The following is an 18030-nucleotide window of genomic DNA, read 5'->3' as shown; positions in this document are numbered from 1 at the left end:
GTATTGGAGACAATGGAGAACCCATTGCCATTCCAGAATTTTGTTGGTAATAATCATCTCCATATTGGAAGAATGTTGTTTTAACACAAATTGTTAAAAGTTCTAAAATAGTGTTTACGCTTAAGCTTGTATGTTCCCCAAGACTTGAATTATTTTGCAATTTAGATCTAACAATTCGTAATAAACGTTCGTGAATAAACTTACAACATCAAAACTTACCAGAATATGATTTGGATTAATGTCGATATGTTTGAGTTTTTCAAGAAAGTGAGGAGAGTTTTTTATGTAAGAATCTGTGTTACCTACTAAAGGATTTAAAATGTTTAGCAAGAAGCGAGCTAATGAGTGAGTAGGCGAATTTATACTACTCACAATTGGCCTTAATGGCATGTTATTTTTATGAATTTTAGACACAAGACCAAACAAAGAAAAAATGAGTAACTCGTCTCAACAGACATATCTCCAACAAAGATCTATTAGATATTTCTTTATTATGACATTAAAAATATTCTTAATCACTATGATTTGATCCGCTAGTAGTCCGCTTTCGTTTGCCTTGGTTTTTGTGGCTTTTGGACATTTTGTTTTCTCCTAACCTGAAATCAGGATAAAGACAGTTGAGAGATAGTTACATAATATATGTTATCATAAAATATTGATTTTGCTATCTTAATTATCTATTTTTAATGTTGATTGCTATTAATATTTGTCTCATAATGCTCCTTTAGGCGTTAAGTTTAAGAGGTCATGGTTACTCTGAATAATTAGGTCTGTTCGCAGAGAGAATCTCCAACTAATAATCAGAGAAATAGATACATCCATTGGTCAGAAAACGTCATAGTCACGTGAGCATTCAAACAAATTTCTGAGTTGGAAACCAGTCAGGGATTGCCTCTGCGAACAGACTTAGTAACTCATTTGAACTGTCAGTGTCAAAGCTAAATGTTGTTTGTATGTTATTTACAATTTTAACAAAATATTTCAAACTAAATATAATTCTAAGCTCTCTAGGATGCAGATTTAAGAAACCCCTTTGTAAAAGCTATAAATAAGGTCATTTAAGGACACCAACCTTATTTCTGTAAAAAATTCATTTGAGTAGTAACTTAATTGAATTGTTAGTGTGACCCCCTGATTGTGTTCTATGTAACAAAATTACTTACATAGCTTGCGCCCTAGTTCCAGGTCCCCAAAATGGTAACGGATTTTCTTGGTATCTGACCAATCCTTTTTGTCTAGATTCCGGATTAGCTTCAGGATGAAGCTCAAACGAGTAATCGCGTTCCGGCGATTGTTTCAGTATATTGGTGGCGACCGTATTGTTTGCAATGCGCTTCTGCGAAGCCGGATGCAATTTCTCCCAACAACGCATTATGTCCCAAACCACCTTTGCTGGAGCGTCAGTTTTCAAAGACGTTTTATGCATGTGAGTGAGAGACACGCGATAGCCAGCGTTTAAAATCGCCGACCTGTGAAAATGTATGATTTAACATAAATATTAAACATAATCTGATATTTTCGTATTGGATTTTGGGAGCAGCCATAGCAATCTTGTATTTTGTTGCTATTATGTACTCAGTACTCAGTACTGTACGCATATCCATCTCTTCTTCAAAATTTGTATAGTATTGTGTGAGATCCTGTGTTTATGCGGTCATATTTTTTTGACAATTAAAAAATAAGTTGACAATCATTATGTCATTTTCCTGAAAAGTGCTTCCTAAGGAAAATACAGTCCTTCAAATTTCTGTTTAAAAAATCGTTTTTTTTTGCCATAACTGTCAGACCGTTGGAGCAATATTGATCAAATTTGGAACAAGCACTTTATTACACGTTATTACGGTCAAAGACCCAAAACTAACCCAACCCAACTTAAAAATTGCCTTGGAAACGGAAAATTCACTTAGGAAGTTTAAAAAATATTATTGTAGCCAGTTTTCGTAGTTTCCAGACAAACTAAAAAACTTTAGTTTTGAAAATTGAATTAGAAAAGATAAAAATTTCAGAAGCTTAAAAATTGTGTTTGTAACCAGTTTTCATGCAAATCGAGAGACTTTAATACTAAAAATTGACTTGTAGACATAAAAACTACTTTTTCAAGAATTTGTTACTACAAATTCATACATTTAAACCTTAAAAATTGACTTGAACCCCAAAATGTGACTGAACTAATGAAAAGTGACATCAGAAGCTTAAAATTTGCATTTGAAGTAAGTTTTCATAATTTGAAGACAAATTTCAATATTTTAGTCTTGAAAATAGTCTTAGATGCAGGACATTAACATTAGATTCATGAAAATTGTCTTGAAAACGAACTTTTCGTGCTTTTTACTTTGCTTTTAATTTTCTTCGAATTCTGGACTATTTTTAGTGCTTCAAAACTGCTTTCAGCTTGGAAAATCGAGTTTCAAGACTATCTTCCCTAAGTTATTGACATAGCAAACTTAAAAAACAATTTTTACATTCTTCATAGACTTAAAATGGCATTCGAAGCTTTGTCACTATTAAATCGACTTCTAGACACCTCAGTGCTAAAAATTCGGGTATTTCTTAATAAACTAGACTGTTTTTAGTGTTTTAAGGCTGTTTTCAGTGCCTCAAATCGAGTTTCTAGGCTATCTTTACAAAGTTTTTGACTTATCAAGCCAGTTTGTCCACTGACCATAATCTTGAAAATGTTATTTCAAGCTTCTTCACTATTAAATTGACTTCTACACTCATAGGTGCAATAAATTGTAGCATCTCTTAGAAATTCAGACTGTTTTTAGTGCTTTTTAAGACTGAAAAATCGAGTTTAAGACTATTTCCAAAAGTCAAGTTTTGTCAGTAATAAAAGGAAAAAATGTTGATACCAAATGCTACAATAATAGTCTTGAGAACTAATTTTTAGAAATAAAATAGTCCGAAAATTTAATTTACTTCTAGACTTGTTGTCCAGTCCAGAAAATTGAGTTGTACACCAATTAAAGTCTTGAAAATATACTTTTGGACTCTCTTTAGTCCTAGTAAAGTCAGTTCTAGCATTAAAAGTTAACTTTTATATTATTTTTAGTAGTAAAAAATGAGTTTCATGCACAAGACAATCTTTGTCTTGATTTCCGGACTTTTTTAGTTCTTGAATGCCAGTTTCAGACACTCAACCAGGATGGTAGTCTGAGAAAGCGAATCATAAGACCATTCCTAGTAGTAAAAAAGTTTTTAGACTATTCAGTACAAATTTGGACTTTCACAAGTCTTGGATGTGCAGTTTTAAACTATAAAACGATTTTTTAAATTGAAATTTGGAGGACTCTGTATCTTCCTTAGGAAACGTTTTTCAGAAAAATGACATAATGCAAGTCAACTTATTTTTTGATTAGCTATCAAATGGTGAATTATTGACACTTAAAACTGGACCACCCTGTATAGATACGCCGCAAAAACAAAGTTATTTAAAAAAAAATGAGAGGAATAAAAATAAGGATTCTTTTTATTGTGCTTCTCATGTGGTCAGTAATGTTTGTAAAGACCTAAAAATCCGAAATATTCCTAACACCTAAAATGCAATATTGCCAGCAAGTGTTGGTTTTCTTGCCTGATACCTAAGTGCCACTTAGGATGTCTTAAAATTAGGGAAAAGGCCACAGGCACGGTTTTGACATTACATGTCACATTTGAAGGTAACATTATAGTCTTCAATTTGAGTTTGTTATTTATAACATTATAACATTGACAAAGCCACTCATTCCAGTACAAGTACAGTTATTACCTGATTGTCATCATTGAGGGTGTTTCTACTCTTATAGTGCTGCATAATCGCTCTAACGTATAATAAAGCGGCACGTCATTCAACTCCTCTAGAATGACACTTAGAACGCCTTCTATGCGTCTATAGGTCCCTAAATTGGGGCTGGCACCGCTCAAGACGTCCTTTACAAATTCGGAAGAGTGCAAAGGGCCTGTCCATATCGGACCGCCTATCTAATTATTCAGTAAGTCGCATTGCTGAAGTTTTGAACGCATCTAAACTTACATGAAAAGAGCCTCCGCAATGTTGGCACTTAGTGGATACTGGTGGACCGACGGGCAGACAATACTTCACTAGCTTAACATTTTTTTCGTTGGGTTTTTCCAGGCCCAATGGGTGTAAAACGAAACTGTCACATCCATTGCAATGATAGACGTGTGACAATTTACTGAAATAAAATAATTGCTTTTTATGGAAAACTGACGGACTGTTTAGATTAGAAATTTTTCTTGCGTGGAGAAAACCAGAGATGTAAAAGCGGTAATTTTCGAGGCGGAAAATTTCCGGAAAATGATTTAATGTTTAAATAATTTTCCATAATAGGGAAAACCACTGTCAAACTTGTCATTGTTATTGTCAAACTTATCATGCATTCTAATGGGATAATTTAAGACATCTAAATGATTAAAATTAAAAGTATATTAAACTTTATTTGAATCGATATTGGATTGTTGTACAATTACCTGACCACTCTCGTCGAAAGCAGAAATTCCCAATTTGAGCGAAATTTTGGTGCACTTTTCCAGAAAATCGTCCATAACTCGCTTATTTAAAACATCCTGTATAGAACCACCGTATAACAAAAGAAAGCGAATGAACGGAGCTATCACGTGACGTTGAGCGAGCACGACTAAGTTGTCCCGTTTAGCCGCTAGAGGGCGTCAAAGTTAACTCTCGTTTTTTTTCAGTTTTTGCTCAATATCTCAGGAACATTTCAGGTTAGAGGTCTTACCACAAATTCACCTCGATGGGATGCAACTTTTACCTTCTATACACTTTTTTGGTACAACGCACTTTAAAAAATCAAAAACTGGAATTGTCAAGAATTTTTAAGGGTGATACCTTCTGATTTTTTTTAGAAAATTTTGTATTTTTAAAATTAACCTCAACTGCTTAAATACCTTCAGGTTAATAGTACAAAAATGACGTATAGTGTCATTTGTCATTTTGAAAAGGTGCCATTCCCTAAAGTGTCAAAATTAACATAATTTCAAGGTCATCTCCGAAACGGTGCCAGTTAGAGCAAAATGGACGTCAGGTTTGTGTTCCCCAGATTCAAATTAGTTAAAAAAATCATTTTGATTAAGGAAAATTAAAAAATAGTGGCCGTTAGTATAGTAGGCCTAAAAACTCCCTAATTTAGATTAAAATTCCATACACTTTTCCATAAAATCGTCCATAAGTCGCTTATTTGAAACACCCTGTATAAAACCACCGTATAACAAAAGAAAGCTAATGAACGGGGCTGTCACGTGACGTTGAGCGGGCACGGCCAAGTTGCGCCGCCAGAGGGCGTGAAAATTGACTCTAGTTTTTTGCTCAATATCTCAAGAACATTTCAGGTTAGAGGTCTGAAGTTTTGTCAAGAAATTTCAATTGAAAACTTTTTTTTTTCAAAATGTACCTCAACTGCCTGAATACCTTCAGGTTAATAGTACAAAAATGTAAAAAAGTAATTATTTTTGAATTTTCAGATTTTCCAATATTTCAACATTTTCGGGAAAAATTTCCATAAATTTAAGTTTCCGGAAATTTTACATCTCTGGAGAAAATACTATTTTTTAGACTTAGTTTCTCTTGACAACAATCAAATTGTACTTAGTAATAACATAAACGAAAATGCACTAACCTGGTGGTTTTTTTGCACATCTGTGGACTGGTAAATATCCTCAAAAACACTCTTATGTAAAAATCTGCCGATAAAGATAGTAACGGAACAATGTAACGGCAATATCTGTTGGCATGGGACTGAATACATTGTAGCAATATTCGTAGAGCCATTTCGTGACAACATTTAATTTTCAAGGAAACGGCACCATATTTAACGTAACACGTTTCCGGACTGTTACCAGCAAGGACCGCCATATCAGTGGCTGTAACCAGTAAAAGCCCCCCATTTTTAATTGACTGAATGGCCGAATCTAGGAATATCGACGGACATCCGTAGGGATCTAAATCGATTACGTCAAAACCGTTGTTTTTTCGATGTTGGTACATTAATAATCTAAAATTAAATAACAATATTAGTATAGGATTGCATTTGCTCTTCGAGCAGATATTCTTCTTGTTTAGCTTGAAAAGTATCAGATTAAGGAGTAGAAATTCATTAGGCTATTTGCCGCTAAGATTGGTCCTTTATTTTTAAAGAATATTACATACAGGGTGAGTCAGGAGGGCGTAATTGGTCTATAACTATTTTGCTAGTCAACCTCTGGGTGACCCTGTATGTATAACCAAGTTTCCAATGGTCTTACTAATTATGTGAATAATAGGTAAGCTCTGTTCAGTGTGTTAAACCTTCCCATAACTGTTTTAAGTTTCCAGAGGTCTCTAGAACCATTTTCAAAGTGTGTTTGTGTGAATAATTGCATAAAAACGCTATTTTATAAAATCAATCTTAAGTTTATAATTTTGTAATGCTACAACACATTAATAAATGATTTTTTTTTTGCTTCTACTCTCTACTAAAATTGCTCAAAATAATACTTACGTTGCATCGTTATGGCTGGCCGTAACAATGTCTTCAACACCGTTACTCTTTATGTTATTGTTAATATCTGAAACAGCATTAGCTGATATGTCGTTGGCAACTATTTCACGAACCCCAGGAATTTCTTTAGCATATCGGACACTTCGTAGCCCTGTAGCTGAAAGTGCCTCTAAAATGTAAAGTCCATCTTCATATTTAACGCCCGGCTGTCGCAATTCTACTATTGGTTCAGACTGCAATAGTGCTTTGTCGTGCAATAGCTTTTCTTTACGCAATTGCTTTTCGTATGTAGATATAACAGCAATACTAGAACAAAAAATGTTCAGACTAAGGAGGTCTAAAAGTAGTAACTTATTTTTTTTTTAAATAAGAATATGACGCACTACAATGACTAATCAAGCAATCAATCGTCAAAATATAACTTCTGGCGACATTTTAACATACCTACCTCAAATCTCTGTTAAACTGCTGAACTGGGTTATAAAACACTCCACCTGTAGTCCTAACTTTAGCCAGTCCTTCAGTAATTTCATCAGACAGTTTATCATTCTGGGATGTGTTCATTTTTCTAAGAAAATTATTCATTAAAAATACTTTTAGATAAGATTAAGTTCAAAATTACGGGAGCAGAATTGATTTTGAAAAATGTATGTGTATGTGTTTTACCCAAGAGAACGGATTCTGAGAAAGAAGTGTCAAAATCTCTACAGTTTCATCTTAAAATTTCACCTTCATATAAAATTTTGTGTGAATATAACCATTTTTTTTTTACTTGAATAGACTATTTTCAGAATAGAAGTTTCAATCAAAAAGGGTAAATGGGGATCATTTAAAATAACAATAGGCCTGCTTGAAGAGGTAATGTTTAACCTGTAAAAAATTAAATCAGTCATTTTCAATATTTTTTATTTAAGTTTTGGGGACAAAAATCCAAATTTAGTTTAACATTTACTGACAGGTACCTACATGAATGACTTGGCACCACTCTTAATAAGAACTTTAAAAATACTCTAAAAAAGTATTTAAATACTTAAGTTATTCTATTTTACTACACATTTGAAAAAGTTTGTAAGTGTGGGCAAGTTAGAGAAATTAGAAATTGTAGGTTGTACCTAAATTGTAAGCTGTGGTAACCCAGAGTATCCCCGTTTGTCAGTATAAGTTAAAATAAGAAACAGATTTGAAATGGATCACTCTTGGCTGAGATCTATCCTGTATTATGATACAATCACCATTTTTAACCCTGACTTACCCCATAAAAAAAAACTCACTAATAATTGTCAAGTACTTGGCACTGCTGGTGCAAAGAAATTTAGTTTTTTACTATTTATTGCTGTTGTTCTGTGAGTATTGGCTAAATACAGACCTTGCAGTATAACAATTAAAATTATTGCATTCCAGACTACCAAATCGCAATTGATTTCGAATAGACAGTCGAAGCATTGAAGTAAAAGTATTCCACTTTAAACACTATTAATAATATTTATTTAAAATATTATTTATTACCTAAAAGACTCAAAGTTAACCAAAACGAAAACACAACACATAAACTAGGTTATGTTCTTCTCTCCTTCCCACTTCCTTACGTTTTATCTTTCTGTCAACTGTCAGTTTTTTAACTGGAAGCAGAGCCGCTTTCCAGCCGACCATTTTATGCACATTACCGAGCATATGTGCACCAAACTTTTTCCGATGTGCGTTCCCAGTTCGCATTTTTAGACGTGAGCTTGGTACGCAAACGCCTTCTCCCTTTTCCCCTGGTGCACCACCCGCAATATTTGGGCTTCAAGCACAAGTCATTGTTGTTTGAGGTTAAACACGAAATAATTGTTTTGGTTTCTGCACTTCCGAGTTAAAACATTAAATAATATGGATTGTGGTAATTTGGAAAGTGCCAATAGCCGATTATAATCAGATTATCGCAGGAGGTTAGTTAAAAACACTTTAATTCTCAACTTTTCTTCATCCATAGTTGATTCTTAAAAATCTACCTTAACATCTGTAAATAATTTCACTTAAACTTAAAAAACAGCACTGAAAATTTGTAGTTAATTTAAAAAGTTTAAGGACAAAAGTGACACTGGCACGAATACTTGACGCAAAACCGCAAAAAGACAGTTCCAGGCTGCGAGTTCCTGTTTCGAGAATTTGCGCTTCATGCGTGGGGTTTGGCGCTTTGACAAAATGTCGGCTGGAAAGCGGCTCAGATGTCAACTTGTTTAATTTAAAATTTAAATGAAAGGCGCTGAATTTTTTTGTAATTTTGGAAAGAGTGGATGCAGAAAAATTTCAAAAACAATAATCCACGCTCACGGTGATCAAAAAGTCAGTTCTATAATGGGACAGACTATAGTTTGTGAAATGGAACACTCCCTATTTTTATTTTTTTTCTGATATCCTGTCCTGTTTAAAATTAAAGTTTGTATTTGAAAAATTTCTGTTTTTTAATATCAATTGTTTTATTCTGGTAACATTTGAACTTTTTTATTTAATTTGAATTTTGATAGTAGTTTTCCGTTCCGCAACATTTTGAAGTTCAAAATTGCAATACTTGGGGTCACGTGACTGCTTTATTAATTAAATCTCTAAAATTACAAGATTTTATTTTTAATGCAGTGCTAATATAAAATAATTATATAAAAATAAACTGGCTAGTATTTTCCTTTAATACTATAAATTATTATAACTATTTGAATTAAGTTAAAAAATAGATAATTACTAAATTATTACTGACCGCATTCGTTTTCACGCTTAACGCAGCGAGCAGAGCTGTTGCGACGTCACAATGACGTAATTTGTCAGCTGGTCAAATTATGTTTTTGCCAAATTACGTCATCGTGACGTCAAAAACGCTCTGCTCCCTCCATGGAGCCTGAAAAGGAATGCGGCCACTAATTAATATTTGAATTAATTCAAAAACTGGATCAACCAGTCGTCAAGCAAAAAGAAACATTCTATTACGTGTGTTTAAACTAGTAATTTAACATAACTTTGCCTAAAATTTACAATATTGTAACTTTAGTTTCTGTAGAAAGTGCTATTTTAACATATAATGATATTGTAAATGACACAACAAAATTACAAAAATGACAAACATACCTAGAGGAACAAAAACATGAAATAAATAACTAACTAAGCTTAGTTTCAAAGTATCGCTTAAGAAAAGAACTAATTTATTTTAGCGATTAGCAAACACCATAAACTATGTCATTATTATCATACATAAGTCATCAAATCAAAACTATACTACTATACTATTATAGCAACTATCCCAAACTGTGTGTGGCTGTTTTTCTTACTTTGGCGATTCATCAGTTTCAATTTCATCAAAAACTTTACAAGTATGCGTCTGTCACAAAGCCACATTTCAAATGCCTCCAATCTTTTTATGGATTGCGCTTTTAACGTCCAAGTTTCTACTCCATATAACAGCTGAGACCATACATAAAATATTCTAGAAACCTTAAACTTATAATGAACATCAAATTCAATTTCCTATTTGGAGTTGATTTCTGTTTTAGAAATCTTCTCATCTTGGTCCTTGGTTATATTTGTTAACCTTCTCACATTATCATGTATTTGCTTTTACTTATTTGCTTTGTATTCCCATTTTTTGCTTTTCCTATTAATGTAACTTTACGACGAAATATTTTGCACAGTCGCTAAATCAGTGTGAGTTGCCATATGGATTCTTAGTGAAGATTTTCGCGCAAAACCTTTATCACATTCGTTACACTTAAATGGTTTTTCTTCGCTGTGAACGAACATGTGGGTTTGCAAATAAGATTTTCGCGAAAAGCTTTTATCACACTCGTTACAATTAAACGGTTTTTCACCGCTGTGAGTTATTATATGGGCTAGAAGATGCCATTTTTGCGTAAAACATCTGTCGCACTCGCTACACGTGAACGGTTTTTCACCGGAGTGAATTTTCATGTGGGTTTTCAGAGAAGATTTTCGCGAAAAACTTTTATCACACTCGTCGCACTTAAATGGGTTATAGCCGCTGTGAATTGACATATGGGTTTGCAAATGAATTTTTTGCGAAAAACTTTTATCACACTCGTTGCAATTAAACGGCTTCTCTCCGGTGTGCGTTAACATATGGGCTTGTAGATTAGATTTTTGTAAAAAACCTCTACCACACTCGTCGCACTTGAATGGTTTTTTACCGGTGTGCGCTAATAAATGAAGTCGCAGATGTCTGTTTTGCGAAAAAGATCTATCGCACACGGTACATTGAAACGGTTTTTCACTGTAATGTATCCGTTTATGTACCTGCAAGTTAGAACTATTAGAGAAGCATTTATCGCATTCGTTACATTTGAATGGTCTTTCACCAGTATGACTTCGTGTATGCACCTGCAGGCTAAGTAAGTGTGAAAAACATTTATCACACTCCATACATTTGTATGGTTTTTCACCAGTGTGAGTTCGCAAATGGGCTATCAGATCGCGTTTTTTCGAAAAACCTCTACCGCAGTCGTTACACTCAAACGGTTTAACCGGTGTTTCACCAGTATGAAATCGTCTATGTGCCTGCAAGCTGGAGTGATGCACAAACCGTTTATCGCACTCTTTACATTTGAATGGTTTTTCACCAGTATGACTTCGCAAATGCACTTTCAAACCGTAATTTCTTGAAAAACGTTTGTTGCACACCTCACATTTAAATGGCTTTGCACCAGTATAATTGGGATCTAAAATGGGTTCCCTAGAACTGGTTTCATAAATTGTTAGATATTCTGGTTCATCGAATTCCTCTGAAAGGCATAACGCATCGGCCGTATTGTATCCTGAAATTTCAATGTTTCTGTCGTATGGCTCTTCTTTAATGTGAACACAAGATTGATCTTCCAACTTGTACATCTCTGTCAACCTACAAATAACTGAATTTAGTAAACTTGGAATAAAAACCAAACATAAAAATTCTGTCTACTACATTACTAATTAATAAATAACTATTAGGTAATCATGGAAAATTTTCATTAAAAAAAAGAGCAAAATTAGTTTTTTAATAGAATGTTTATTTCTATAACCTTTGGCTATAAGTACAAAACTAAAAACTTAATTCTAGTACTAAAAAAAAGCACTTCTATCATCGTTATCCAAACTATATGTGGTATAAGCATTACTGTTTGGTATGGCTAAGAGCAAATTTCCTAATATTCTGCCCTGACAAAATATAATTACTTCTATTCAATTAAAGAGCATTTTCTGTCTTGTGGAGTGTCTCAAAACAGTGTTCCATTTATTTTTCAGTCTTTCCGGTATAGGAGACATTTTTCCAAAATGTAGGCTTCATAAATATCTCAAAACAATCAAATACTATGGTATTGCTTTCTATTATCTATCCCTATTTTTTTATCCTTAAGGAGTCTTGATTATTGGGGCGTGAAAACTGCAGTATTCTATCTCATCTGTTCTGTAACACAAGATACAGTAAAAAAGTCCTTTTAAGAGTAAACATTACTTTACTTATGTAAAACTTTCTAATATTTGTAATGAAATCACTTTGTTTTTTCACTTGTTCTTTCACTAGGGTTTTTGATGTTCCTGCCCAAGTATTTGGATGTAAAAAATATTTATTACACTATGTGCATTTGACTGATTTTCCTGGATATGAATTTGTAAATGATCCTGCAACTGTGAGTTTTTGAACAAACATTTACACTACTTTTACATTTGAGGTACAGTATAGGTATACTATAGTCCTGCATGAATGAAAGACAATTTCCAACATCATAACCCAACTCAATGCTGGTATAAACTTACCTGTACTGAGAGCATGAGTTAGTTATATGTAGGCAAAAAAAAGGATACATTATTGCTTGGAGGCTCAAAAACTTAAACACCAAACACTCATACAAAGGTCTCCTGAGCTATTTTATTTCTTGAGATTGTATTTTGAAGCACTGAGGGTTGCAAAGAGCATTTTGCCAGGTTGGGGATGCCTTTTTTGTTACTATACAGTTTGTTCATATGTTTCGGATATTACAGAGTGATAATATTATGTTGTAATATTTCAAGGGGCAGTGACTGAGCAGTCTATGGTTGGTTCTGTTGTTGGCTTTCCGAGGGTAATCCGCCATCTACCCACTGTAGAATCCGCAAAATTGTCTGACCATACCGCGGTTCTTAACAATTGTTCAGAAAAATGTCAAAAACACATCATACATAAAAGTTCCATCCAAATCAGCTGTTTTGTTTATTTTTGTTATAGGTTATGTCTCACTGTTTGTTCATATTCTTCTCTTCTTCATTCTATTGTTGCCATGTTTTTTTTTTTGAAAGGTATATTTTGTACAACGTAGATGTTAAGACAAGCTCGTTCGTAATTGTTTAATAAAGTTTAAAGATCACTTACCTCGATTTTTACCGACGTATTTTAAGCAAAATTTAAATTAAAACAGTATTCTGTAATCTGTCATTTTGTCAACTAGTCAGTCAACTGTCAAAATATTTTTTTTGTATTTGTTTACACGATTGTGATGTTAAGGTTAACCGTTAAAATTTGTATGTATTAATTTACAGTTAGATAAATGGGTTATTTTACTGATATTTAAACAAAGTGGTTAACATTTCGGAAAGGGCTGTTGGATTACAAAGGTACCAATTTAATCTTAAGTTGTCATCTCAGTGTTGTCATGTTCTTCAGCCATTTTTGTGTTGCAATCTCTAGTATCATGAAGGTTTCCCCTTGGCTATAAATTATTATAGTAATTTTATGTCTACAGGGTGATCCAAAAATAAGTTTAAGAATTAAAAACTAATTTTTTCAAAATGAAACATAATTTTTTCTTTAATTCTGCACTGAATTTCAAGTAGCTACATTCATCCAACTTAAACAGTTAACAAGAAACTCCCACTCAAACATAATAATTAGACTATTTACTACTACTTACATATGGAAGAATCAATTTTTTGTTAAATAAAAGTTTGTGTGTCCCAGGTTTTTTTTCTGTATTGAGGAATAAAGGCATCCTGCATCCTGTAACCAGTATGAATCTATAAAATGCCATCCTGAACTTATTTTTCTCTAAGTTGGATTTAGGCATGTCTAGGGTAAGGGTTGGTTTAGACTGTAATATTTTACACATTATTCATCACATTCAAATCTCAACTTACCCAGCTTTTTGAGAGTTATCTTTAAAATCAACTGTGTGGGTGCTGGAGAAATGGACATTCCATAAGCCATTGCTTAGGAAAAAAATCTGTATTTTTATCTGTGTTGCTAAGAAAATATGGAAAAAAAACTACTTAACCTTTGGTTTTCTTGACTAACAAACTTCAATAGTGCTGGGATTTACGCAATTGCTGCAATTGTAAACTTATTACCATTAGGACACTGAACTTTAAATATTTAAGTTGAAGAGTATTGTTTTCAAAGAAAAATTCTTTAGGATATAGTTGTTTTTGGAACTGCAAACAGTTCTTTGATCACCTGGTCTATATGGCGGCAAATTTGTACTCAAATAATGGTTCTTTGAGAAAAAACAGTTAACACTAAACACAAAAAAACCAAAGAGTTATTATTTTTTTGTATACTGCTTTTTCTAGGCCCATTTTTTACTAACAGACTAAAATTATCTTATTACATATTATGTTTAAACATCTGGGAGCTTTGTTTTTGCTAAAATAAGTTATCTTTTAATAGGAAAAAATGAGTATTGCCTCTCAATTGGAAGAGGCGCAAGCCTACTTAAACAGCACTAGATTAACGGACCGCAAGCGATCGCTAGATCTTCTCACAGACATTTTAATGGACGAAACAGTAGCCCAATGTCTAAACCAAGGACAACCATTTACTTGGGACATGTTGCTTAGAGATGTACAAACCTGTTTGAAAAAGGTTTGTCTCACAAAGAATGGCATTTTTTTTAAACTTCAATTGTAACTCTCAAAATTTGTATAGGAGTGTGATCGTGTAGCGGATGTTGTTGCTAAAAAAGGGCCACTGAAAGCTCCAGATAAGTCTGTGGATGCCGCTTTACATTTATTTGGATTGATAGTAAAACTATCTGTTTTACAGGGTATTTCAGTGGAAAATAAAATAATGAAAACCTACTTTTCTAAAAGATTTTTTTTAGGCAAAGAAAATATAAACATATCAACGTTAACAAGATACATTGAGGGATGTTTGTTGGAGAAAAAAATGCGCGTGTGCAGTGTTACTTTTTTGCAAACGCTTAAAGAATACATTCTTCCCAATCCCAACTGTTTAGGGTGTCTTGAACCTACAGATTTCATTTGTAGGCGTCCAGATTATTGATTTTAACTCGTACTAACGCGTTAATTTTAGCTTTATTCCGACTACTCAAGACTGAAGTGCAAAAAGGACAGTTAACCGATTCAAAATATAATCTGTTACCGTTTAGTTGCATTTCTTTGTTACTGAAACATGGACCATTTTCCGCATTTCCTCCGTGCTTTCTACGGGAGCAGTTTAAGTTTTTTTCACAGTTGTGTCAGTCGGTTAACCGGAACGATTTTCGGGACCTGCAAAAATTTGTTGTGGAAATTACTTTGAATTTTTGCAAACATGTAAGTTGATTATAGTTCAACGTATTTATAATTTATAGAAAAGTAATTGTTTTTGATCAGATTTCATAGTTAATGATTATCTTTGCAAACAAATCTTATAACTTGTATTGCTGACTGACTTTAATTTGAGTATTTCTAATTATTGTTTTTTTATAGACTGCAGAAGACAATAGATTGTCTTGTATCTTGCTGGGTGAAGAAGTGTTCACTTCTTTACTCAATCTGTATTGTTCTCGTGGTAATGACTTAACTCTAAAGGTGGTAAACACTGCCAATGCAACGTACGATTCTCTATTTTACAATGTTCCAGGTTAATATAATTGAATTTAGCTATTTGCTCGTAACCCTTCATCATCCTGGTGGTGTGCCTGAAGATAGCTCGCAAGCGTTAGCCGCTAATTGGCACAATTGGAAAATATGCCTCAAACAAATGTACAGTATACTAACCACAGAAATTTCACAATACTTACGGCAATCCGTCAGAAATACGGATATTTACACCAGTTTTGTTATGTTGTTTGTTGAAGTTTGTAAACAGGTATGCACTACACGCTACTATTTAATTTTAATGTGTGTTAATTAGTTTTTTGATAGTTATTTAGTGAAAGGGATTTGTCACTGTTGTCGTCCTCCTCCTCCTGTGATAGTATAGAGATGAACACACAAGTGAAGAAGAAACGTAAGATTGATGCTTCTTTAGAGACGTTTATTACCGAAATAAAGAATACAAAAAGCTGGGTTTGGTAAGTGTTGATGCGTATTCTGAACTACGTTAAGTACACAATTTAGCAGAATGCATTAGAATTACTAGTAACCAAATTATTTGATGAAAAAATGTTCTTTGGTGTAAATATACCCTTTGCTGTGCACTGGAACCCTTAACAAAGAAAAAGAAAAGAAACTATCATTCCTAGAGTCCGCATTATTGGCCTAAATTGTAGCTCTTGTAGTATCTGCGGTCACATTGGACAAAAGCATACTGAAATTGAGGTTAAAATGAGCACTTTTGTATCCAATAATTTCGTTTATAATCCAATTGCAATTTGTAATACATAAAAGAGATATTTTTCAGGGTTAAACTTGTTGGAGCTCTCATAAAACAATACCCAGACCTAATAAATGAAAGTCATTACACAAATTTTCTACAAACTTTACATACCCTGCAACTGGAAGTTAAAGACAGTTTAACTATAAGCTACATTTACGAGGTCTTGTCGATCCTTCTAGATATCGAAGATCGATTTACTTTCGATAAATCGTCAGAAACTGAGGTTTTATGGCGGTTAGTGGGAGACTCTACCTTAAGGTTTGACTATGATTTGCTCAGTTAATATTTTACTAAAACTAACACAAATTAGGGCAGCGGGCTTGAATCAGAACGTGAAAGAAACTCAATGTTTACTTCAAAGACTAATCAAACGCAACGTAGTAGACTTAGAGGCAGTAATGCAAACCTACATCTCTGGAGTACTGAAAATCACTGAGCACCACTTGCACTCACTTCAGCTGGTTTTGCAGAGAGTTAATTTTTCACAAATGGAAGTTTCTCGAAGAGAACAGCTTTTGAATTGTCTTCTAAACGGACAGAACATTAAAGATTTTACTTGTTTGTTAAAGCCAGCTTTTGCCGAAATTATAGTGGCCTTAACTTTAAAACAGTGTCCAGACTTTGTCGGTGAGAGTAAATCGGAACAGCAAAGTCAGTACCGCTCTCTAGTAAATCTGTATTCGAAAAGTTGTTTTGAGCTTAAGAATTTTAAGCGAAGTAATATCCAGACAAGCTTACGAGATAAAAAAAGTTTCAATATAGACCAGGAGGCTCTAGTGACTTTTCTACAAAAATTACAATCGTTTGCCGAAATTGATGATCTGGAATCAACCCACAAAATGCTTTGCATCGTTGGGTTATTGTATCACACTCTCAGTTTTATGGTAAACTTTGACGTGGTTCAAGGTTTCCAACTGCAAAACCACCAAATAGTAGTTCAAATTGAACGTATATTAAACAAACCGTGTTTAAGCAATTTTGATAAATACCACAGTCACAACGAAAAGCTTCTTAAGGAGCTACTTGAAGTTGCCCAGTTGTTGGGAGAGATTTTCTCTATCAAAACTTGCGTAACAAGTTTCGTGAAAGAACTGTTTCCTTTAGAGTTTTTACGCGGTATTGTGGGAGTTTTGCATTATTTTCAGAATGGTAAGTTACAGTTTCAGGAAGTATTGGAGTAAAATGTTTTCTTTCAGTTTCTAAGCGAGAAATTAACTTGGAACATGAATTGAGGAAAGCTTTAGTGGACGCTCTTGCAAAATACAGTTTGGTTTCTAACGTTCGAGAATCCACTCAGAATCAAAAATTTATTGTTTTGGTTTTGGCTAAGCCTGATTACGATTTTAGGAACCAATCAGATTACGAATTGGTAAGTAGGTTTTGTTCGTAATTGTCATTAGTATTATTTATTATTCAGTGAAAACTCAAAAAGTTTTAAACTAAAACTCCTTTTATCTGCCACGATTTTTCAATTAGTCTTCAGGGAATTCTAATAACAGGAAATTGCGTTTTTGACATTTGTGGACATTCCTTGGAAAGTACTAATTGTAAGACAAGACACATAGGTGAATTGAAATTTCTCAAAAACTGAAAAAGTTATAAAATTCGCTCAACCGACATTTTGTAAAATTTTTCATCCTCTTTCTAATGATATACAGGGTGTCCCACGACGAAAGACCTCGATTGATATTGGAAAAAGTATAAATAGGAGAGTTTTGAAAATTTGGTAGGATACTGATGTGGGCATGCCCAATCCAACTAAAATATTTTCAAGATGGTTGCACTTCCGCTTATACCGGAAGTCGATCACAACTTTCTTATTTTAAATAGAACACCCTATATATTATTACATATTTGGATTCCTCACAAAATTCTGACCAACTTTTGTATAGAATGCCCTATGCCTATCTCTAGCCGTTTTCGAAATATTTGATGTTTTTC

General features: G+C 33.5%; 3 protein-coding genes across 7 annotated transcripts in view; 1 reads left to right on the top strand and 2 right to left on the bottom strand.

The window, feature by feature from the left end:
• Window positions 1-457: 457 nt before the first annotated feature.
• The window catches only part of Trm1 (tRNA methyltransferase 1), a 171049-nt gene continuing 153476 nt past the window's right edge, over window positions 458-18030 (bottom strand). The window contains exons 1-8 of one of the 4 annotated variants that reach the window (XM_081977194.1): window positions 8004-8161; window positions 6946-7065; window positions 6498-6803; window positions 5637-6011; window positions 4013-4175; window positions 3749-3960; window positions 1164-1469; window positions 458-596 (exon numbers count right to left, since the gene is read on the bottom strand). In XM_081977194.1, the coding sequence (XP_081833320.1) occupies window positions 512-596; window positions 1164-1469; window positions 3749-3960; window positions 4013-4175; window positions 5637-6011; window positions 6498-6803; window positions 6946-7065; window positions 8004-8044 (1608 nt within the window). In that variant the 5' untranslated portion in view covers window positions 8045-8161 and the 3' untranslated portion in view covers window positions 458-511. Of the gene's footprint in view, window positions 597-1163; window positions 1470-3748; window positions 3961-4012; window positions 4176-5636; window positions 6012-6497; window positions 6804-6945; window positions 7066-7749; window positions 7771-7863; window positions 8162-18030 lie in introns of those variants that run through there. The other 3 variants (XM_081977184.1, XM_081977203.1, XM_081977213.1) reach the window with 3 other exon arrangements.
• On the bottom strand, window positions 9084-13421 carry LOC145727660 (uncharacterized). Its single transcript, XM_081977443.1, has 2 exons — window positions 13403-13421; window positions 9084-11376 (listed from the first exon to the last, which is right to left on the bottom strand). Coding segments are annotated over exons 1-2 (1245 nt in total). The 5' UTR covers window positions 13405-13421; the 3' UTR covers window positions 9084-10133.
• The window catches only part of tefu (Serine/threonine-protein kinase tefu), a 35689-nt gene continuing 30610 nt past the window's right edge, over window positions 12952-18030 (top strand). For both annotated transcript variants that reach the window (XM_081976965.1, XM_081976956.1), the window contains exons 1-11: window positions 12952-13106; window positions 14155-14349; window positions 14413-14530; window positions 14588-14749; window positions 14800-15041; window positions 15198-15299; window positions 15352-15579; window positions 15636-15784; window positions 16114-16347; window positions 16400-17238; window positions 17286-17458. In XM_081976965.1, coding sequence (XP_081833091.1) covers window positions 14161-14349; window positions 14413-14530; window positions 14588-14749; window positions 14800-15041; window positions 15198-15299; window positions 15352-15579; window positions 15636-15784; window positions 16114-16347; window positions 16400-17238; window positions 17286-17458 — 2436 coding nt within the window. In that variant the 5' untranslated portion in view covers window positions 12952-13106; window positions 14155-14160. The remainder of the gene's footprint in view (window positions 13107-14154; window positions 14350-14412; window positions 14531-14587; window positions 14750-14799; window positions 15042-15197; window positions 15300-15351; window positions 15580-15635; window positions 15785-16113; window positions 16348-16399; window positions 17239-17285; window positions 17459-18030) is intronic.

The sequence above is a fragment of the Ips typographus genome, linkage group LG1 (assembly GCF_016097725.1).
Source record: "Ips typographus isolate SLU linkage group LG1, UJ_Ityp_2.0, whole genome shotgun sequence".
Classification (NCBI taxonomy): Eukaryota; Metazoa; Arthropoda; class Insecta; order Coleoptera; family Curculionidae; genus Ips; species Ips typographus.
Note: the sequence above shows the minus strand (reverse complement) of the source record. Positions and strands in the feature narration are given on the sequence as shown.